Consider the following 24066-nt stretch of genomic DNA (forward strand, 5'->3'; position numbering starts at 1 on the left):
GTCTTGAAGAAGAATGTTGGCATTTGTGGGGAATGGATCTTGAAGTGACGGGACTGAGTGAAAATCTTTGTCCGTTCTTGCTCATACCTCGAACTTGCGTCTCTTATGTTAGCTCTCCAAAGAACATGTTCAAAGTTTGCGCAATGTATCTCGCCGAATTCATAGTCGCCATGAAAGATACCAGGTCAATAAACTTCTTCACTCTAATACAGGGCCTCTCAAACGCCCCAAATCTCACGCGTGCAAACAGCGGTGCAGAATTCCTGTGCACAGTGCATCGGTTCCACTCGGCTCGGCTCGGACCAACGCTTCGTCTCTGGGCTACTCGGCTAAGCTCGGCTCAACTCAGCTCAACTCGGCTCGGATTTAGAGTGCTACGGAGCAAGTGAGGAAGAGGGAGACAGTGGGAGCGAGCGAGACAGGCGTGGGGAAAGAGAGAGACAGCGCTATTGCTCCAAATCGAGGAGTGGGGGTCTGCACTCTGGGCAACCAAGCGAAGTCGACTTTTGCACCGTGCGCAGTGCATGCACCAGGAGCATGCACCCTGAGAGGCCCTGTCTAATGGCATAGCAAACATCAATCTTTTGAGCGTAGAACTGTAACGATTGTTATGAATGTTAACATGTCCGCTCATTTGGAATCTAGAGTCATCGGAAAAACGTAAATCTGTTTAAGGCACCACTAAAAGTAAATAATAATATGGCCTCAGCTACCGTGTGCAGGTGATTTTTGTATTTAAGCTTCCTTCTGCCAATTTTGACGTTCCGTTTTACTCTACCAGATGGTAAAGAAATGTACCTTGGTTGGACGATCTGTGGCTGAGTTTTAATTTCCTTTCTGGTGAACACCAAAAATATCATCAGAGATCTTTTAGGTGCCAACATCGTACTGTATGGAGTGCCGAATTGACCTGTGCAAGGTTTGAACCTGCCATCTTGGGATCCGGAGGCCGACACTCCACCACTGATCCACAGAGGGAGCTAAGATATGACTCAATTTTCAGTATACCGAGCGAGTTGGCTACGCGGTTTGAGTCGTGCAGCTCTTAGTATGCATTTGGAAGATAGTGGATTCTAACCCCGCTGTCGGCAGCCCTGAAGATGGCTTTCCGCGATTTCCCATTTTTACGGCAGTCTATAGGCCAACCTTAATTAAGACCACGGTTTTTCCTTCCCATTCCTAGCCCTGTACTATCCCATCGTCGCCATAAGACCTGTCTGTGTCGTGTTGATGTGACGTAAACCAAATAGAAAAACTTATTTTAAAATGTAGTTGTGTAACTTTGTATTCTGACTGGAAAAGACAGCTAATACGCTGTACTAAATGAAGGCTCGCAGTTCTCACTTTCAACTGTTTTCTCAGGATCACGGCCACTTCTAGTCCTAGTCTAGTAAAATTATCGAAGAAGCACTACAGTAAGCTATAATACACACACAGTAAGTACGTGGGACTGTACCTTATCTTCCAAGCAGCTAACATGTATCTACTCCTGGATTGGTTCAACATATGGTGGCCTACCCTTAGTATGTACGGAAAAGTAGGCGAGGTTATTCGAGTAGGTCGTTCATCATCTTGCCCATAAACACGTTTACTTTAATGACATCATACTTCAAACTGGTTGAAATTGAGGTTGAAGGATTGAACTGCTATAGAAGTTCGCACAGTAATACTTTGGGCTTGATCTGTACAAAGATATGGTCATGTTTATAATCTGGATGTTCTCGTATCACCCGACACTAACCTTTGGCGAAGAATTCATTCTTTGAAGCTCAAGTTGCTGTTGACTGCGACTTATCAGCGCTGATATTCAGGAACCTGATCAAATATGCCTTTTCAAGTTTATTTATTTATTTATTTATTTATTTATTTATTTATTTATTTATTTATTTATTTATTTATTTATTTATTTTATAGCATACATGCAGTAATTAGACAAATGTAAAATAGAATAAAAATGTACAGTAGGCCTACTGTATGTACACACGGCAAGAGAACAGTGAAATGCTTAAATTCGTAGATCCAATGACTATCCACTGAATGGCACATCGTGTTGCAAAAAGAAACACGAAAGCTTTTGCTTCGTATGTTGGCGCTCTGCACTCAAACGTGATGTGCTGAACAGATTGAGAGGGAGTTCTGCACTGTGAGGATTAAATTTTACCCCGCTTGAAGATTATTTTTCTGCACAGATTCCCTAATTGGTGCGGATGTTATTAGGTACAGTCCATGTTCTTTTCCAAAGTTCAAACCCAGGAACAGATATATTTTCTCCTAGGAACGATATTATGCTGAGGGCTTATTTCGGTAGCCCACTCCTCTTTCCACAGTGCATTCGCGTCAAAATGGCTATTGACGAATGTGTGGATTTCAGTCTGTTTCTCTGGAAGTCAGGAATATTATAACGGATTTGGCAGGTTCAGATCTTTAATAATTTTTCGGTATTCTCGAACGAGAGATGTCTGATTAGGTCAGTGATAAATTTCACAGTGTAATTAAGCTGTGTATTAATCAGCTTCGCTGGAGGCGTGTGTACTGTTCAACCAAACCGGGGGTGGGGGTGGGGGTGGGGGTGGGGGTGGGGTGGGGTGGGGTTGTGGGGGCAGTATTCGGCTGCAGAGTTGATGTCTCAAGGACCGCCCATGTTTATTTGAACAACCATTCAGATATTGCCTTCAAGGTGGACACACCGACGATTGTACATTTCGTGCCTGCGAAATTCTTGCGTTTATTACATGTGCACATTGCGAAAATTACTCGGTTCACGTGCGATATATTGAATGTTGAAGGGGGGAGAGGGGGGGGGGGGGTGAGGAGTGGTACTTCGTGCGGTTTCCTTATAAGGTAGTCTATGGTACGAAATGGTTTTTTGATTTCTGGTTCCTTGTTAAGTCAGCACCTAGCAACATGGCTTTCTAAATGAACTTTAGATAATAAGACGACAATAAAAATAAATGTAAGGTTATAGGAGAGCACACCCAGCAGAGAGAGTCGACTACTGTGTCTTGTAAGTAAAGTGGGGAACGTTGACATTTTGCTAATTAGTGTTTTACATTGCTGATGCACCTTGCATGTACTGGTTAAGGTATAAAAACTGATATTTTTATATGTTGTTGTAGCCTGTGATCGAAGCACCAACTCGAAAGAGAAGGCAGAAGTCCGACATAAAATATTTCATCCAGTTGGCAAATGTTTCTTTCAACTTGTTGACCTTTAGCATCTGTGCTTAAGTCCACGAGGCGTAGCCTGTGTTACGCACCGGAGAATATAAATTTGCTATTAGCCTTATCCCGGCAAGCAAGCAAGCAACCACCTTTTGAGACACGTATTCTTATTCATGTTAACAATAGTTTTCGTGCCGTTAGATTGCAATCGTGTTACGTTGATACATCCTTCGGTGCTCTGTCAGTCTGATAGCTCGTGAGACATGGCGCTAACCGAACGCTGATCTCTACGTGAAGATAAAACGCGTTGAAAATGATTATCCTCGGGATGAAGAACTGGACAAATGGGATTAGAGGGGGCAGTAATGAATGATGGCGTATACTAACAGTAGAGAATGTGTTTTTGTTGAGGAGCTAAATGAGGTGTGTTGAATATGTTTAACAACAACAATAATAATAATTAAATTAATTACATTTCAATTAAATAATTTCTTTACTAAATTAAATGATCACTTTTTGAGTACTTTACATGAGTCAATAGTTTGTTTAGATACATGTGTTTTTTTAATAGCTGTATTGAATTCAACACTTGTCTATTGTAATTCAGAAACAGAGAAAGGAAACGCTCTTTTCTGATACTTATAATTAGAACTCGTAATTTAGAAGGGCTGCCCAATTGAAACTGAGACTTTTGTTAGTTCCTGCAATGGTTTGTTTCGGATACGTGAACATAAAGGAAATGAAGTGTGATATATGGGCGATAATATATCTGCCTAAATCAAGTCTCTTTGTTCGATCAAAGCAATGTCCCACCTGGTCCACACGATGACGGATAACCCGGGCGAACAACGTCCTTGTTTGGCGCTGGAATCGTTCTTCGACGGCTTCTCGCACTAATCATTGCTTGCGAGCCGGCATCCCTTGATTTTTTTTTTCCTCTTCATTTTCTACCAGGCTGCTCACTGTACCTTACCTGGTTTTGGCATGTCCTTACTCGTCCATGGCGAACTTCCCCAACACCATCTGAACACTGTTCAGCACATTTTTCACATTGATACTACTGGTTTCTTTACTCTCAGTGGAGAGCAAAGCCAATGAAACTTACCTCCTCTGTGAGATGGTATTACGAAGGTATGTTTAGGCCGGTGAGTGAGATAAAGTTGTAGCACTATAGGGAAATCAGGGACACTACTAGCAATGACCGAGTTTTATACTATGAGAAGTTCGGCAAGTTCTTTTACAGTTGACATGTCGCAGACTTTATTTCCAAATATCTAACTCACCACTGTACGGGCCACGATCAGTTTCAATTATATTATCTGCATTACCAGTTTTAAAATCACTCTGTTATGCTGAAATGTCACTAACATAAATGTCAAAATTACTCTGTGGTGAAATGTCACTAAAGCAAGCATAGCATTCCTCTGACTTTTGTGCTGCATTCTCACTTAAATTTTCAACCGACACGCCGAATTCGCATCTATCACAGTACGAAACACTATTGCTACATGAACCTATACTTAAGAAACTTTTTAACAGATTCTTCCTTTTCTCGTTCCCTCTTGGAAACCGGTTAAATACTTAGATTTGCCGGTACTTGAACCCATAATATAAACTAGTACACACGTCACCAAGTCACAAATTGAACTGACCACAACTAACTCTGAATTAGCATCCTGATCTGATTCTATAATAATAATAATAATAATGTTATTTGTTTTACGTCCCACTAACTACTTTTTAAGGTCTTCGGAGACGCCAGATCTGATTCTAATTGTGGGTCGGGGATTTCCCATAGAATGAGGCAATGCAATCAAGTGTGAGTTTCGAGTTCAGCAGGAGGGGAGAGAAGACCTAATCCGAGCCTACAACCTGCACTGATTGCTGGCAAGTACCCTGGGAGACCTGGCAACACTGACTGAAAATGAGGTTCACTGTGTTGATATTTTTGTGCTTGTACGTGCATGTCCCATCCCAGCCCAGCCCAACTGCTAGTTAATACACAGATCGAGGATTCACCAAATTGCTTCAACCCTGTGTCGCATCAGTATATGCAACGTTGTAACACAGAGTTGTATTATCATGTACAACGTGAATCACATCTGTAAGTAGGTGATATTTAGATGGTACGTCAATGCAAAAACAAGAAAATTATTTTATATTGCATAATTTAATTTGACACAGAATTCACTCGCTGATTTCATTTCAAATACACACGAAATTGCGTCTTTGTGGACCCCCTAAACCCGTGGGCCCTCCAGCACGGTGGCTCCTGCGGGCCCATTAGTTACGCCCCTGTCTATCAGAGACCTTAATAGTAAAACGAGACAGGACTGCTTTGACGTACACGCGTGAAAACTGCATTCAGTGCTCCTAGCGGCAGTGGAGTGACAGAATTAGATTAACTGCAGTCTACTGTGGGTTGTGACAGTAATTGAAGTAGCTCTTTACAGACTCTTTTGAAGCTTCAGTATGGGGCCTAGTTCAGCATGGCTGGCCATATGTATGCAATGTATGGACGTTCAGTGGTGTGAAAAATCGATCAAAATCTTATTTTCCTTTTCTTTATTCCTGACTAATTGATATGGGCTGTATTTATTTATATGTTTTATGCGCCGATTTGTTTCTTATGCCAGTCTCGCGGTATAGAGGTATCGTGCCTCCCTATTACTTGGAGACTCTGGGTATGATTCCTTGGCAAGGGCGGGGTTGCTTATCTGGTCTGAGGGTTGGTTCGAGCAGATATCTGACCGTCATATGGCGACCCCGGTCTAGAAAACCAAGAATAACGGCCGAGAGTATTCGTCACACTGACCATGCGTCACCTCGTAGACTGCAGGCCTTCGGGTTGAGCAGCGCCGCTTGGTAAGTCTATCAGGGCTGTTGCGCCGTGCGGTTAGGGGCTTGTTTGCTTATTTATTTGTTTATTCTATTTATTTGTTCAGCCTACATTATATGATGCTGGAAGGGATATAGTCATCATTGCGTGTCTCTGGGGTGGTTTGTACTTTGAGATAATGTATGAATCAAGGGCGCAGAACTGACCATTGTGAGGTGACGCATTGTCAGTGCGACGAATCCTCTCGGCCGCTATTCTTGGTTTTCTAGACTGCGGTCACTGATCACCGTCAGATAGTTCGTCAAATGTAATTGTGTAGACTGAGAGGACCTCTAACCAACCGTCAGGTAAGAAACCCTGCCCTGGCCGGGAATCGAACCCGGAGCTTCCAAGTGAGAGGCATGCACGGTATCCATAGATCGAAGCCTCCGCCGACGGGTGAGAGGCACGTACGCTACCCGTAGACCGCAGAGAACGGTTAAAATATATTTGTAATACCATAAAATCCCCTTCTGAGTCTCTTACAATGAAACATTTTGTAATTATCACCCGTAAATTACAGTTTCAGAAAACCTTCAGAAATTGACTTTACTCCACATCAGCTAGATGGCAGCATCATCAGTCTTCCACTGTTATTATTGTACTTTCCCCCAATCTCCTATCTTGTTCTACTATAAGGTCTTTGATGCATTCCTTGAATACGGGTAACGACTGGAGGTCTATGTGTTGAGTCAGCGAGTGTCCCCAGTCGTTATCTCGCCAAGTAGCTGCGGAGAGAGAGGAACGGAACGGAGTTTGAAGATGGGGTTGTCTTCACTATGCACTTCTTTTCTTTTCAAGAAGGAAAAAAAATAAATAAAAAGAGGCAGGAAGAAAGAATAAAAGAGTTCTCATATGCCACGCCCATTTTAATCTCCGCCCATTGCGCTTTATTTGCTCGGTGGGCGGGAGTAAACTCGTGTCCGATTGTGCCCTAACATACCAATTGAACTAGTTGCGGCGAGTCTCCAACTAGAGCAGTCTATAAGGGCAACTAATGTGACATGCTGTTCTAAGCTTGAAAATTATTAAGGCATAGGCACTTTGTTAAACATGATGCTGTCGACATAATATACAGTGGTTGATAGCTGATACCTTGCATTCGGTAGATGGTGGGTTCGAATGCCACCGTCGACGGCCTTGAAGATGGTTTTCCGTGGTTTCCTATTTTCACACCAGGCAAATGCTGGGGGGTGTACCTTAGTTAAGACCACGGCTGCGCTACCTTCCCAATTCTAGTCCTTTCCCATCCTTCCGTCGCCGAAAACCTTCGATGTGTTAGTGCGACGTTAAACACCTTCAGCATTTTTGTACCTTTAGACTAACGACTCACTGCTTGATGATCTAGGGGTCAGTAGCTTTCCGCCCGGTTTCAAGTAGGTGTTAACCGATATTCCGTTTTGGAAAATCCTTTCTCTTCTTCTTCTACCGCTTTTTCCACATTCTGGTGGGTACGCGGGTGCGAACTGTGGCGCTGGATGCCCTTCCTGCCACCAACACTATGTGGAGGGATGTATTCACTATTGTGTATTTCTGTGGTGGTTGGTAGTGTGGTGTCAAGTCAAACAAATTAACTCTGTCATTAATATCCCCGACTGAGCCGGGAATCGAACACGGATGCCTCTGAACCGAAAGCTTCGATGAAAAGTCCATAGATTGCTCCGTTTCAATCAGCTGTTTTGTTGTTGATACCTTTGTTAGTTTTCATGTTATCGACTTTTGAATTTAATGCTGTAAGGTAGACTTGGCAGAGTGCGGCGTAAGTCAGTTCATTGCTGCACATTATTGTCAATGATCAGTATCAGTTCGTTTTGGCCTTCTAGGGACCACGGGGTTCGTCTTAACTCTTAGCTGTGGTCTTCTGCTATTTCTTGGCCCAGTATGCTTCCTTTTTCACTCTATTCAGTTCCCTCATTAGCTGTTTTCTAGTTTCTCTACTCTCCCTACCCTCTTTGATTTTCCTGTTTACTATTCTACATTTTCTTTTAAATTTTCTTATTTCCCTTGTATAATAAACAGGGTCTGAGGTCATTTTGCCCTTCTTAACAGGTACAAATCTCTTCTCTCCTTCTTAAATGATTCTTTTAAATTTAGCCCAAAGTATATCCACATTACTCCCGTCAAACAACTGAATTGTGATTTAAGGTAAGTCCCAAATTCATCAACTTTAGTTTTTCTGTACAATTTCTTGTCTTGTGTGACCCTCTTATTAAGCCTTTTTGGTACCAGTCCTACATCCATTATTACAGCCTTATGGTCACCTATTCCTTCAATTACCTCCACCATAATGGCTACCCAGGGATGTCCCCTTCGGCTCCTATATCTGAGGATGGTCTTGAGGTTTTGTATCTGCTATGTGCAGGACCTACTGATGCGGGCCGGGCTGAGTGGCTCAGACGGTTAAGGCGCTGGCCTTCTGACCCCAACTTGACAGTTTCGATCCTGGCTCAGTCCGTTGGTATTTGAAGGTGCTCAAATACGTCAGCCTCGTGCCGGCACGTAAAAGAATTCTGGCGGGACTAAATTCCGGCACCTCGGCGTCTCCGAAAACCGTGAAAGTAGTTAGTGGGACGTAAAGCCATTTTATTATTATTATTATTATTATTATTATTATTATTATTATTATTTGCCTTTGCTGGCGAGACCTAGTGTTTACAGTGCACTGTCTTCTGGTATATAGGCTAGAGCAATTTTGTTACTTTCATTGATCTCTGTCTGTCTTATCCTTGGCATTGACAATATGAAAGTGACTGAGGTATGAGCGATGCTAGTAATGCCATTCCTTATGCAGCCAGTCCCTGCTATGAATGGTGTGAAAATGTTTATCATAGGGTCGGTTGGTGCATGCATTTCAGTGGGCTTGGCAGACTGGTATGTAACAGCAACTTCTGGCTCGGTGAGGAAAGCAACGGTAAACTATCTCTCTCCTCATTTCCCTAGTACGCCTTTTCAGTGATGCCTAGGCCAACTGTGGCAGCTGATGGCGGAGCTGTTGAGGATCCAACCAGCCCTAGTGCTGAGGATTGAACATACACATTATTATTATTATTATTATTATTATTATTATTATTATTATTATTATTATTATTATTATTATTATTATTATTTCACTTTTCCCACACCTTTGGGGTCGCGGGTGCGAACTTTGTTGCACATATGGATTTGGCACTGTTTACGGCCGGATGCCCTTACTGACGCCAACCATGTGGAGGGATGTAATCACTATTGCGTTTTTTTCTGTGGTGGTTAATAGTGTGGTGTCTTTTCTGAATATGTACAGGAGTGTTCGGACAAACACAAAAAGCAGTCCCCGAGCCAGAAGAATTAATCAGATGCGATTATAATCCCCGACCCGGCCGGGAATCGAACCTGGAACCCTCTGAATCGAAGGCCCGAATGCTGACCATTCAGCCTAGGAGTCGCACATAATTTAAATAATGGATTACATACTGTACTTAGTGTCTTCAAAGAGAAGATATGATCTACTCACAAGGTAGTCACTGGCTATCATCATCATCATCATCGTCATCGTCGTCGTCGTCGTCGTGATCATCATGATCACTTATGTGTACACAAAGTATGGAAGTCTGCTTTGACGACTGTTATGCTGTAGCCTATATTAAGTGGCGGGACAAGACATTAAGAGGAAAGCAGGGGATCCCCCGGCTGTAGCGTTCGCCTTTAGAGCACTTGGGAGAACCCCTCCTGTGTTCACTCACTTTCCGCTGCTCTTAGCTAAGCAAATTAAGTCGCATTAAGCAAAAATAGGGGAAGAGTAGCGAGCGACGCCGGAGGGAATGTGCTCTCACACTTGGATGCTGAGTGTAGCCGTGCATGTTGGGTTCGACCCTGCATCATCTACCTCGTACTGCAAATAGAGAGACTATTCTTAAGGCAGAATACCATGTTTAAGTATCGATTAGCGCACATCTTGGGTATTTTAAGTATATATACCTAAGCCGTAAACATAATATTATATTGAGAAATGTAACATAACTGTATCCGAAATAGAGTAGCTGAGCTGAGGGCTGAGTAGCTCAGACGGTAGAGAGCTGGCCTTACGAGCCCAAGTTGGCAGGTCCAGTTCAGGCTCAGTCTAGTGGTGGTTGAAGATATTTGGTAGATTTACCGACACGTAATATAACTTCTGCTGGACAGAATTACGGCACCTTAGTGTAGGAGGAGAACGCACATCGTGTAGAGCTGCCTCTGGCGTGCCGACGAAAGTGGCGTTGTTTCGCGACTCGTCCTGCATATTCATTGTGAATAAGGGTGTTTTATTACTTAAATGATATATACAAAAATTGATCATGAAAATATAATTGTTTATAAGACTATGATATTTCATAGTTATATTTAATTTAAATGGGAAAAATTTCGGCAATTATTCCTTCACAAAACGAATGCCAGTGTAATAGTTTGTAAATACTAATAAATAATGATAAAATGTCATAAATAAAAATATATAAATAAATAAAATACTTTGAATAAATTAAATTACTAAACATAATTAATCGAAATGCCCGTAGTATGGGCGCCAGACTTCACCAGAATGGATCCCTCGAATTCTTTATCTCCCAGAGCGTGTACATAATGCTACGTACTGGTACATCTGCTACAGGCCTTACCTAACCTTCTGAAAACGACTAAATAGGTAGGAACTGCACCTAGGTTCATCAATAACTCCCCTGATTCTAAAATATCTAACTATATCCTCAATAAAATCCGTGCATGAGCACCTCATCAACACCCCAAAATACACTTACAATACACAAACGAAACAATACTGGAAGACTCCATATTTACAACAGCAAAGAAAACAGTGGGAAAACGAAAGCGGGGACTAAGCCACCATTTGTGATTAGTCCGTTGAACAGTGTACATATATGTAGATAAGAACCCTTCACTGTCTCTGTATCAACACGACTTGCCGATTCTCATAATCGGCACTTATAATATCACACAGATACTGTACCTCATAATACTGTGTTCACTGAGTATAACCCTTGTTATAAAGATATGTACATTTGAGCAACACTCGCTTGTCGTTCCTGAACATAAATTACGGGAAGTCTGAGATATAGCACCTCCCAGCTTTCAGCAACATGTAATACAAGGCCGCCACAAAGTGATACAATACTCAATACGTAAGCACTCCACAGTTCGTTGGTCAGCCACTTTCCACGAACATAAAAAGACTATGTTCAACAAACGTTGGAAGTCCAGTCCAGTATAGTGCAGCAGTGTCACTCCAGTACCGTATATCCAGTTTCACTCCCGTATCGTGTGTCCGCACTACTTCATTCCCGTACAGCGTGTGTCCTTCCCGCCGTTTGATCATATGCTAAATAGACATCAGCATTCCCCTTCCTCTCACATGATCCGTCTGGATTCATCCTTGCCATCCAATCATGAGTGGGTCCACATGTCAAGACCACGCCCTGAATCTCTTCCAGTGTTACAAGGCAATCACAAGATCAACAAACTCTAGGGTGTTGCACATGACTTATCGGAGATTTCCGACCTCAACAAGAAGTCCATCTCATCAAACACAGGGATATACACATAGCTCATCCAAATTTTCCAAGTTCTATATAGCAATGTTTTCCCAGCCGTTGTACAAAACAAATTACTCATACCACATATGGAGACCTTGCAGCTTACAAATATTAATGACAAAATATACAACTGAAATGCTGATAATAATAACAATCGAATACTGACAATAATATCTCTAATTTCTAAATAGAGTGCGAGGGTGTGATATATGTACTATCACACCAGTTCTGGACAGTAGGAAGAAATAATAGATCCCTCTTATTTTAAAAGTTATTTAGAAACGAAAGTCTAATGAAATAAAGTAAATGGTGAGTGTGTGGGATGAATAGTACGGTAACTGCATGATATGATGAGTTCTCTATCCAGCTAACACAGCCTAACGTCTCCGTCCAGTTCGTAACATAATTAATACATTTGTTTCTGTAAAGGGAACGAGTGGAGAAGTATATTGTCTGTTGATAATACTCTAGCAGAAATACGAAGAAATGCCATTGTTTCTTCGATTTGAAAGTAGCCATTGGCTCGGAGGGTTTGGGGTTTTATGAAAGAGTTCTCATTCTTAAAATTGGAGCGACTGGTGGAGCTGAATAATGGATTGTACAACATGGTCCTATATGCGATCAATTCATATAATACGATAGCAGAAGCCGATAGCAATTAGAACTGAACCTGGCAGTTTGTCTAGCGTCCAATATGGCTAGACTTTGTGAGAGATTTTCTCTTACGACAACTACAGACGTATTGAACTTTGTTCCTTCCTTCCATTAATTGCGGGCAGGAGCCAGTTAGACTTAGGTCAGATTTACGGCTTTATGGTCTCAAGGCACTTTAAATATCTCATTTTTCTTACATCACTCCGAAATAGGTACATCTTACAATGGGATGGGAAAGGCCTAGGAGTGGGAACGAAGTGGTCCTGTACAGTCCCAGCATTTGTCTGGTGGGAAAATGGGAAGCCACGGAAACCATTTTCAGGGCTGCCGACAGTGGGGTTCGAACCCACTATATCCCGGATGCAAGCTCACAGCTGCGCGCCTCTGTATATATCATCATTCTCCCATACCATTGCCATGGGTCGCCTAATCACAAGCTAAAATAAGAGTAGGCCTATACCTGACTGAAAACCAATAACCGCCATTATTTAGAAATTATCCGCACACCCATACAGTTTGTATCTGCCAAGACACGAACTTCGCCGATATCCTCGGATAAATCCGCGGATATCCGCATCCGTGCAGGGTTCTACATATGTCGACGATAGGATAGAAAAAAGGCTAGGCGTGGGAAGGAAGCGGCCGTGGCCTTAATTAAGGTACAGCCCCAGCATTTGCCTGGTGTGAAAATGGGAAACACCTGAAAACCATCTTTAGGGCTGCCGACAGTGGTATTCGAACTCACCAATGTCACGGATACGCGACCCAAACGCGTGGCCAACTCGCTCGGTTACTCCAGTATTCTTCACCAAGGCGACTTTCCATTCTAACTGTTATCAGTTTAGTTTTATATATAAAGAGTTAGTTTAATAATGCCCACTTGGTAGCTATGATCGAGTACGGTAGAAGTACACTAAATCAGTTGCCTCTATCAAGGATACTAAAATGTATTCGAAACATCGACTGCCTGTACATTATATACATACGAGTAGAAGATCGACGCGGACAAAGAATGTAGTCGGAGAACCTTGAAGATTTTGCCGTTCTCGACCACTTAAATGTTGCCATTCTGACAATATTGTTATAGTGTAGGGCCTATGTTAATTGTTCCCTTTCGGCTTCACACGTTGCTCTCACCAGGATTTTCCAGTTGCATGATGTAGATAATGACCGAATGACCATAGTATTCCGAGTTGAGTCTGAGCTAGACTCTACTCTTCTCTCTCTCTCTCTCTCTCTCTCTCTCTCTCTCTCTCTCTCTCTCATATCTGATCTGCTCCCATCAACGAACATGGACTCGGTTGTGGTAGTTTAGGTACAAGATTCCCTGCCTTCATGATTCTTCATCACTAATCAAATCCGACGCTCTTGTCTTTCGAAGTCTGTTAAGAAATCGTAATCTTCAGAGTTCCATTGTTATAATTCATATTATAACTTGGGCTTTTCAGTTGGTCCTCATATGATAAACAGAAATGGTAGTTGACGTGCCTCACATTTTCCAAAAAAGAAAAAAAGTACCATTTTAATACAAATTGTATGTAATGAATATCAGTTAACCTGGCGTCATGTATCTTTCCCACAATTTTATCTTTCTACACTTAGATATTATGTTCATTTTAAGGTATGCATTCGATGTTCTCATTAAATAGCTTTTCTTAGTCTGTGGCAGAGCTTTGAATCAAAGGACGTTAGGCATTGCGTTATTCATCTGTATTTCTACACAACGTAGGATGGTAAGTATCCTTAAGAATCTTTCTCTTAAAAAATCTATAAGAGTAAAGTCAATGTAAAGTTATTCATATATTCATGCACATAACAGGTCTGTGTTGTGGCACATTTTTTTTTGTTTCAATCCGCTTATGTGTCCCAGGGTTTAAAAAGAAGCCGTTTCCTTTTTTAAAAGTAAGGGTGTGGCGTAGGCACATGAAACCATGTATTATACCTCGCTCTTCGTCTCTATGCAGATACATAAGACTTTGAAACATGCAAAGAATTTCAGCAAGCTTAATTTACTATGGATGCCTTACCATGCCCTGCTTGCTTGCTTGCAGGCAGAATTTTCGATCAAGGGAAGAACCAGATTGGAATGTTGATTAGGAGGGTGGGCGAGGGAGGGAAAATGAAGGGTGAATAACGTAAGAGAGAGCCCAAAACTTTCTTGAAAGCTCGCCTCGCCTCGCTTGGCTTCGTCTTGGAGTTTTTAATATAAGCTGAAGTAAGAAGAAGTGGAGAAAAAGGAAGAATGCGAGAGCGCGGGTAGCTTTAGCTTTGAAACAGAAGGGAGAGCTCTGCACAAACTTGTAAAATGAAAATTACAACATTTTTTTCTTTGTGGCGAAATAAGGGGTTTTGTCCACTGTATACAGTGAAATATGCGTTCTTGCATATCAGGATTATTCATAGTTTCTACTTCTATTCTTCACACAGTTATAAATATTTCTCAAATTTATTATTATTGAGATGTAATTGAAAGTTAACCTTCCAATCCGATATTTAAAATATCCGGCAGCTATCCAGCCAGTATTTACATATTTACGTCATATTGCTTGTATTATTGACGCCACTGGACATTGAGGCAGAATCTACGAGCAGTGATATGCCTTCCTCTTCATTCTTCTTCGATACCTGATTATTTCTAGCTACAAAAATGTCTCCTCCGAAAATTTCATTTTCTTCTTGTATCTAGACTACGTCCCGAAAATTCTACTCGTAAGTTATGAGCCCGTAGATGATCTACACATAATTCTCTCTCAGAACTTCTCTGCTGCTATATTTTTCAGTCAGTCGTGAGCGCATTTGATTCTTGGTTATCCACTGCAAATGGTTCATGGTAACGGTGTTAATACGTTGAAAGCAATTCATTGGAAAATCTGTGGATAATTTAAGTCGATTTCAGCAATCGGTATTTAACAACATATAGGCCTACTGTGCACTAATTGAGTCAGATGGGTTGTTGGGGTGATAGCAGAAATCGTTCGAATTTACGGTCGATGATATACAAGAAATGAAGATCAAAATGAATCACAGCCATGGTACTGATGCATGTTATTGCAAACCGGCTACGAAATGAAAAAAAAACATAAATGAAACAGCTCTCGACGTAGAACCTGCTCAAGGAATAGAGCAAACACTTTACTACTTCTCATTTCTCATTTCGTGTTTCTAAGAGGCTTATGTGGTGACGTCGTACAGCTTGATATTTCAAACTGCAGAAAAGCCAGTTATTTTCATCCCCGGATAGTAAATCTTCCGCTTTATTAGCTGCGTAAGCAAGAATTAAGATATTTCTTAAACACAAAACCTTTTCCGAATTTCAGTTCATAGGACTCCTAAACAGTATTTTTCTTCAGATTATTTCGTATTAAGAAAATATGTCACATTTTAAATTCAATTTTCCTCATTATTCGAGTTCACGATGTTCTCACAATAATTGGAATCCAACATTATGGTTTGAAAATACCACTTTTGATACGTATTGTTTTACGCCTCCCTGTACTGTTTTAAATTGACAGTACCCTCTGATAAACGTCCTTTTAATACCTGCCCATTTTATGAGACGCTAGCGTGCAGGGATTTTTCTATTTTTTTTCTGTAAGCTATCATAAAAAAAGAGCTCTATCCGACGGTGCAAGAACTGTTCTGCTCCACTGATTTGGTGCGTAAAAATGAAATGTCGTATGGCTTTTAATGCCGAGATATCCCAGGAAGGGTTCGGCTCGCCAGGTGCAGGTCTTTATATTTGACACCCGTAGGTGACCTGCGCGTCGTAATGAGGATGAAAGGATGATGAAGACAACACATACACCCAGCCCCCGTGCCATTGGAATTAACCAATTAAGGTTAAAATCCCCGACCCGGCCGGGAATCGAACCCGGGACCCTCTGAACCGAAGGCCAGTACGCTAACCGTTCAGCCAACGAATCGGACATATGGTGCGTAGTAGGAGTGTAAAAGGAGCTGTCGGGATTGTTTTAACTGTTTCTGCCGGCGCATGAACCCAGGCAGCTCCTGGAACTGTCTGTTCCTTGCAGCGGCTATAGTTCGACCACTGCGACCGGAGCTTTGGTCTAATCGAGAAGGAAAAACTAAAGTGAGAGAGAGTATATTTGCCACAAGATTATCGTACTCGGGTATAGAACGCGAGTCGCAAGATGTAACACGAACAATGTTTTTGGACTACACAACTCACTTCAAAACCTTCTTCAAAACAAAGGCCAGTCCTCGTAAAGATGAAACCTTGAGTGTGTCAAAATATAGATAGGTGGAATACAACAGCAATGGAATATCGTGCAATGTCAATGCGAGTACCATGGTAAGGGATATCTTTGTTTTGGAGAAAGCAGGAACTACTCTTTCCTTACCAGGCGCATCAAGTGTGTTCTACATCGCAGTGTCTTAAAAGTCGATGCAAATAAGGCACAGGATGTTAAAAATATAGCTTCGAAATATGTTCCTCCTGACTGTTTGTGGTTCTACAAATATGATTGTTTCAAGTGGGAGTGATGGCGCACCCGGTGATGATGTTGGTGCTGAATAATGAACCTCATTTCCTTGGTGTATATAAATCTTGTAACGATATTTACTCACAACTCCAGCGGTTGTGTGAATAAACTGAGAGGACCCCAGTAACACAACCCGTATCATTTCCACTTCAATATGTATGTCACTACTGCTTCTAGCTAGTGTACATAGATAACACTTGCTTTTTCAGCATGAAGTTATGAAGTTTTTTGTGTCTCCTGAAAAGTTTTATATTTTGGAGTTGTCTGGTTCTTGCACCAGGCTCTTCAATTATGATTAAAATAGCAGGTTTATTTATTACTTTATTTTATTCTGTATTACATATTCCTGCATCTTACTCGTTAATTTTGCAGATTTATTTCAGAATTTTGTGAAACAAAGGGAATGTACAGTATAACGAAGTGCAAATTGACGTGCAACTTATGTTCACAGTTGATAAATGCTACTAAATCAACAGCCATACCAAGGGTTAGAGCTATTAAATCACGGTACTATATGCACTTCACCAGTTAAAACATAGTGTATTGAGAATATGTGTGAGTTTTAATTTAGCATTTATAACATTCATAGTACTTTATTTTCCTCTCAATGAGTTATTTAAATGAAGAATCATTATTCCAGACATGTTTTGTTGGTTTAAGGAAATAACTTAGTGAATTCTTGGTATATCGTTCTGTAGAACTGTGTTCACGAATTGAATAACTGCTTCTTAATAATAGTTCAACCGTCATTCCACTGAGATGTATAGGAACACTGTTTTCTTAGTTCTCGCAACAGGGACAAAATATTGTTATAATAATACGAGTGCTGGAAAAAATAGTGGAACCACCATACCTCTACAGGCCTTCAGTGTAATCCCCTGCAAGATGTTCCATCTTCGTCCTGCACTGCGCAGGAAACGTCCCCATTTCCAAACACATACGACAGTGCCCGCTGAAACAATGCTGCTCGTGTGACGGAATTGTTGGCATGGTGGAGATTGGAGGTCCTGGATCATCCACCCTATTCATCAGGAATGAGTCCCTGTGACTGATCTTTTCACCAAACTAACGGAACCACTCCAAAGGAGACGTTTCCATACGCGTCAAGCAGTAGTGTGCTCCGTCGCGGACATCAACAAATGCGGCACTGCTATTGGTAGGTATCCTGCGCCTTCCATACATCTCGCAACATGTTGCAGGGGATTACGTTGATGTACGATAGTTCTACAATAAATGGTTTTGTATATATGCATATGCTACTTCTACTTTTTCCAGCCCTCGTATATGTAAGGGTTTTATACACTGGTGAATTTTGTAATGCTGGAGTCTTGTATTGTTATCACTTATTTATCTTAGTAATTATACCGACACATTGATGCACAATATCTAGATGTTAGATGTTAAAAACGGTCTCGATTTGAGTTGGATGCAACCCCTGATCTTGCACTAAAATAGGTTTGTTCTCAATTGCCTCAGGTATTCAGACTAACTGTAAAGTGTAAGCGCAGTTTTGCGTAGCCTTATTGCTGACGTCACCTTTAAGCAGATTGAGGGAGCAGTTATTCAATTCACTTGTAGTGTATGTTCCATGTGTGTTTGAGGTACTATTCACCTGAGTATATGTTACTTGTTTTTCATATGAATTATTCCCTTGTTATACGGATTCGTGTCAGTGTGCTGGTGTAGAAGTCCGTACAATACAGTCGGTGTTTTTGTTTCTTTTCAGCAACAACGCCCAGACTTACCACGGCTGTTGGTTCGTACCAGAGTATGTCCTAGGCATGGCTCCCTGTCTGTCTTCTCTCTCTCTGTACTAACGTTCATAACTGCACGATTCTTATCTGCATGCGTCATTTTTGTTGCACGACTCGGTTTAGTTCCCGGAAATAATCCCCCAAGGAACATCCTTGACCTGGAACTCTCTGACGCACACAACATGTTTAGAATATAGATCGTCCATCACAAAAACGGTTATCTGTAACCTTTCCGTGCAAAACACACCAGTTGCCTGCTGGCATCATTAGACGATGGCGTGTACTGCAGTACGAGTGCGTCTCTTGGAGTGTTCGGTTGCGGGGTACAGCGTAAACTGCACCACGAGAATTAATTTACGAATGTTGTCAAAATATTAGAGACAAAGTTGCGACGTGCTAAAATATGGAAACAGTCGGAGTCAAGGATATGGAATTCGGGAATATATTATATAGCATAATAATGCAGAAATATAATGGTGATGACAGATATATATGACGATACACTGGAGAGATATACTGATTTTGAAGGAAAGATAGAGCCTGCATCTGAAAGGTGGTTGCTCAGGCAGTACGAGACTTCCATCTACAGAGCAACAAGGACCGTTAAATGAAGGCGAGTAGTAAGTAACTGTCTCCAACTAGAATGTCGAGGCCCAGTGTATTACAGGACATTGGTGACAGCATGCTGTAGAACATTTATGGAGACTGTTAAAATCTTAGCTTCAGCACACTGAGGCACCATTAGTGGATTGGAAGTAAATAAACTGCAAGGGGCCGATGACCTTCGATGTTAGGCCCCTTAAAACACCAAGCATCAATAAATTGCAAGTTAATTTTTAAATTATGTGACTAGCATACAACGAGCGGGAGCTTATTTCAAAGGAAGTAGGCTATAACAATCAAAAACTTGAACAGAGCATGTAATGTCGCAATATGGTAATTGAGGGGTGTATGAATCTAGAGCTCATTATTGGCATCTGCAAATATGGACACTAAAAGAGCCTAAAATGGTTGGCCTGGACAGTTTTAAAGCTTCGATTACTTTAATGGAGAATCTTAAGGCTGATTATGGCATTTCATCCAAGTATATTACTACAGTCCCGGTCTAGAAAGCTAAGAATAACGGCCGAGAGGCTTCGTCGTGCTGATCACATGACACCTCGTAATCTGCAGGCCTTCGGGCTGAGCAGCAGTCGCTTGGTAGGCCAAGGCCTTTCAGGACTGTGGTGCCATGGGGTTAGGTTAGTTATATTACTACAGTAAAACTTGCTCAAAGCGGAATCGCAAGGGACCAAAACAAATTGCGAATTAGACAATTTTAAGTGTTACACAAAACATCGGGTTTCTCCACCTTAAAACCGTAAACAGTAATTTTAAATATTATTTAGAGCTTACTTCTAACTGCCTATGCATGATGCTCGGCTGTCCAGATTGATGTACGTAGTACGTAGTAATTATTATTACCGCGCGTTATTATAACATACAGAATAATACACAGTATATATTTCTGACACTATCACAACACTGTATTATACTATTTTAGAACACTGGATATACGCTCCTTAAACTTATTTCCATCACAAAACTCACAAAACTTCACAACACTAAGCTTTCTTCCACAGATCAAACAAAGAAAGTTGTTTCCTCTTCTTTCTAATCGTGTCTTTCTGAATGCAGTCCTGAATTGAGTACATTAGTTCAAGAAGAATGGAAGAGTTAGATGTAATGGCAAATTGCTTTACGTCACAAAAGCACTGTGGGCCTGTTCGTAGGTTCGAATCTTGTTTTGGTTTTAATCTTCTTGCTCGTCTCCTTCTTCCGCCTCCTCTTTCTCGGCCTTTCTCTCTGCTAGCAGAGCTTTAGCTGATTCGAAACTGTGGTGTGTCGTTGAGTTGTTCATCACTTCGAATGAAGTTGCCTCGCAAGGAGCATTTCTTGCTTGACGCAAGTTGGATATTGCCGTTGCGTTTTCAAGCACTTCATTCGTTCCACCACCTGTATTATCACCCTCTCCAAACACGTGCGCCAGTTTGTCCAAATAATGACATCGATCGATCATACCAGCACCAGAAATACACAAATATTGTACGTAGGACTACTTATGTTCCTAACATTTTCCGTATTGTACAAGTAGATTTAAAATAATTCTTTCATTTTCCATTTCCGCGTTGAGGAGATTTCGCATTACTACAGTCGCGGTCTAGAAAGCCAAGAATATCAGCCGAGAGGATTCGTCGTGTTGACCACACGACACCTCGTAATCTGTAGGCCTTCGGGCTGAGCAGCGGTCGCCGGGACCGAGAAAATATTCCGTAGTTTCCGCTTTATTCAAGTTCCGCTTTGAGCACGTTTTGCTGTAGCCTACATTCATTACACATAAGGACAAAGAATAACATATTATACGTCGGAGGCAGAAAAGTTCTTTGAGGAAGTGAACAGATTTATAACAGAGGAAAGTATGGATGAAGGAATAGTAACCAAAGTCAATTTCATTGTGAAATGTCTTCATTGTCAACACTATCTCGCAGAGGAAACTACAGCTTGTGTATTGCAGTAGTGCAGTACATTGCTCTACGCACAGCTGTGTAATTGATATGGCTTTAAGAATGAGTGGCAGATTAAGTAACAATCTCTACAGTATATCTGTTTTCAGGAGAGACAGGGTGTTTTCGGCATAAATGTTTCTAAGAAACTTGAAGCATTTCGTCCATGAAGTATACATGTGGAGGCAAGCAAAAGTGGAAAAATTACGAAAGACCATACGCAACGTTTTCTAATTTCAGTCCTTGGTGAACATGTAAGTCAAAATATCTAATTTTGTGTGATTTCTAGTTAGGTCTTACTGGTGGGTACCCTTTTAAAAGCAAGTTTTCCAAAAAAAAAGATGTTATACTTACGACATTGCCACCGAAAACAACAAAATATTGCCAACCTCTTGATGTGTACTTGTTTCGGCAATATAAGCTTTGAAGGATCGCTGATTTTGTAAGATTACAAAGCGAAAATACACAATTATAGTTACATGATCGAAATTTGATCATTAGAATTCGTTTTTTAATATACAATAAATTTTCTGCACCAAAGTACAAACCTGTTGCAATGTGCTTGGCAAAAGGCAGGTTAATGACATTGACATACCCATTACTTTTGATATTGGACTGTTTTGTATTCGAAAGTGTTGCTGAATGTAAACATGTGGTTTTAGTGACATATGCATATTGTTCTTTCACTTTGCTTTAACCACTTCATTGGATTCCCACAGCTGCAATTTGAAGACCAATAGCAGCACTATCAGGTCAGTAGAACAAATGTGTTTTACGTATCGTACTTGCTTTAAGCTGAGGGTTTATGACATTGTCAATAGAAAATGTAGAATAGATTATTCAGATATCTCTTAAGGTACAATGTACCGTTTTTCATGTGAATGACTCAGACCACTGTTATTGTGATGAACAATCTTTATTCCAAGCGTGTTTTCGTGCAGTTCTGAGCGTTCGAGGTCAAGGGTGTCCCTTGTTAGTGATATTCGATAAAACACCACGTTTAAGAGCCATGCTCCATGAAATAAATTAACTATGCTTGGATTTAACGACTTTGTGAAGAACCTTCTAAACAAATTATTTTCTTTTCTGATCACTTAACGTACTAGATCTTTAATTTAATGCTTGCAATGAAAATACAATATGTGAAGCGCATGAACTGCTGCATGATATTCGTCGTGTGTGTCATAGGGTGAATAGTTAAATTAACTCTTTCTAACCACCAACAGCCGTACTAAGTCTGCAGTGTCCCAGACTGTTCTGAGGCAACCTGTGGTGTACACATACAGCTGTCTTGTACGGGCAATATTCTTGTGTGAAAGTGTGAAGCTTGTTTGTATGCTTAATACTAGGGGAAACATTCTATGCTGTACTCTTGTAAGTACTGAGATGGTTCAGAGAGCTTTATTCATTTTTACTTGGTTATTTGTTTACACTTGTCTGTATTCTGCTTGTAGAGTGCATTCCAAATGTACGCCGCTTTTAATTTTTGGAGTGTTTTCTATCACCGTAACTAATATGTCAGTCCAACTATGATGTGTCAACGAACTTATCCTTTATTTACCAGGCGTATGCACATGTTTTTACCGGTTTTGTGGTAAATATAACACGTAATTTTCAAGGGAAATTCATTTTTTGTTTATTCAGAATATTGGCCATCGGCTTCTACACACTTCACTTATCTTTCAGGTAAGTTGTGAATACCATGGCAGAAAAACTGCTTGTCTTTTGCGGCAAACCACTCGTCGAGCCATTTTTCAACTTCCTCGAAATTTCGGAAGTGCTGCTGCTCTTCGAGCGCGTGCCCCATTGATGCGAAGAGGCGATAGATGGCACCAGGTGGGGGGGGGGGGGGGGTGCGGCGGGTGCGGGAGGATGTCCCATCCAAGCGATTTCAAGGTGTCTTTCACTGGTTTTGCTGTGTGAGACGGCGCATTGTCGGGTAACGAAATCACTTCTAGCACATTCCGGTCGTCTTTGGATCAATGCGTGGTTTAAATTAATCATCTGTTGGCGATAGCGTTGTGCATTCACGGTTTCGCCTGGCTTCAAGTGTCTTCGCACTTTTGTGGTCTACCAGAGCGCGCACTGTGTTTCACATTGAAATCACCAGGTTTAAATTGTCGAAACAATGTCTCACATGTTCTAATCGATGGAGCGTGTTCACCATATGTTTCTGCCAGCAAACGATGACTTTCCACAGCCTTTTTCTCTTGATTAAATAAGAAAACCAATGCGTGCCGCAAATCTTTTTCAGGCACAAACATCGACATGATCACTGAACGATACAACACAGACGCGAGTGTTTGGCGGACTAAACTTGTGTGTGTTGGTAGGTAAATATCAAACGAACAAGCTAACGTATGTGTCAAATTCATACGCTACGTAATGTTCGCTGGCGCCATCTCTTAGTGACACCGGAAAAGACTTATGCATACACCTGGTAGGATACTAGACAGGTTCATTGTGTGTTTCTAGATACCTTCATCGTCTCTTCCTTTTTTATAACTTGATCCAAGCAACATTTAAACATATGATCTTAATATATTCCATTCCATATTTACCTACAATTAGACTTATAATAAATAAAAAGGATTTAAATAGTTGACGGACTGAAAAAGCTTCAATCGAAATGCTAGGTACTCTCAGACCATTGTTCTCCTGATTACAGTCATTGCTCTGGGTCGTACGTGATACTGTAGTCACTACACTGATGAGCAATTGAGTTAGAGATACCTGGCTAGCAAGCCACTTCATCCGGATGACGGTGACGATTCAATGAGGCTTGGAACCAGTAAAACACCAGACGCGTTGGGATGTCATATTGCTCCTTTACCTGTGCACAGTCTTTCATAATGCTCGAGATTAGTCGGAGCAGGGTCCAGAGCTTGCACGCCCCTCTCGACAGCACACCAGATGTGATCAACAGGATTGAGATTGGATGAACCTGAGTGTGAGACAAGCATCTTCATATTCGTGGAGTGTTCAGCGAACTAATCGGCCACAATTCGGAAGTGAA

At 41.2% G+C, this 24066-nt stretch overlaps 1 protein-coding gene across 2 annotated transcripts in view; it reads left to right on the forward strand.

Annotated features, from left to right (window-relative positions):
• Positions 1 to 24066, forward strand: part of LOC136858439 (transducin-like enhancer protein 4) — a 660561-nt gene that overhangs the window by 452497 nt on the left and 183998 nt on the right. The window contains exon 7 of one of the 2 annotated variants that reach the window (XM_067137982.2): positions 18480 to 18509. The exons of the other annotated variant lie outside the window; for it this stretch is intronic. Within the exon in view, the coding sequence (XP_066994083.1) occupies positions 18480 to 18509 (30 nt within the window). The remainder of the gene's footprint in view (positions 1 to 18479; positions 18510 to 24066) is intronic. 2 annotated transcript variants of the gene reach the window in all.

Source organism: Anabrus simplex, chromosome 1 (genome assembly GCF_040414725.1).
Source record: "Anabrus simplex isolate iqAnaSimp1 chromosome 1, ASM4041472v1, whole genome shotgun sequence".
Lineage (NCBI taxonomy): Eukaryota > Metazoa > Arthropoda > Insecta > Orthoptera > Tettigoniidae > Anabrus > Anabrus simplex.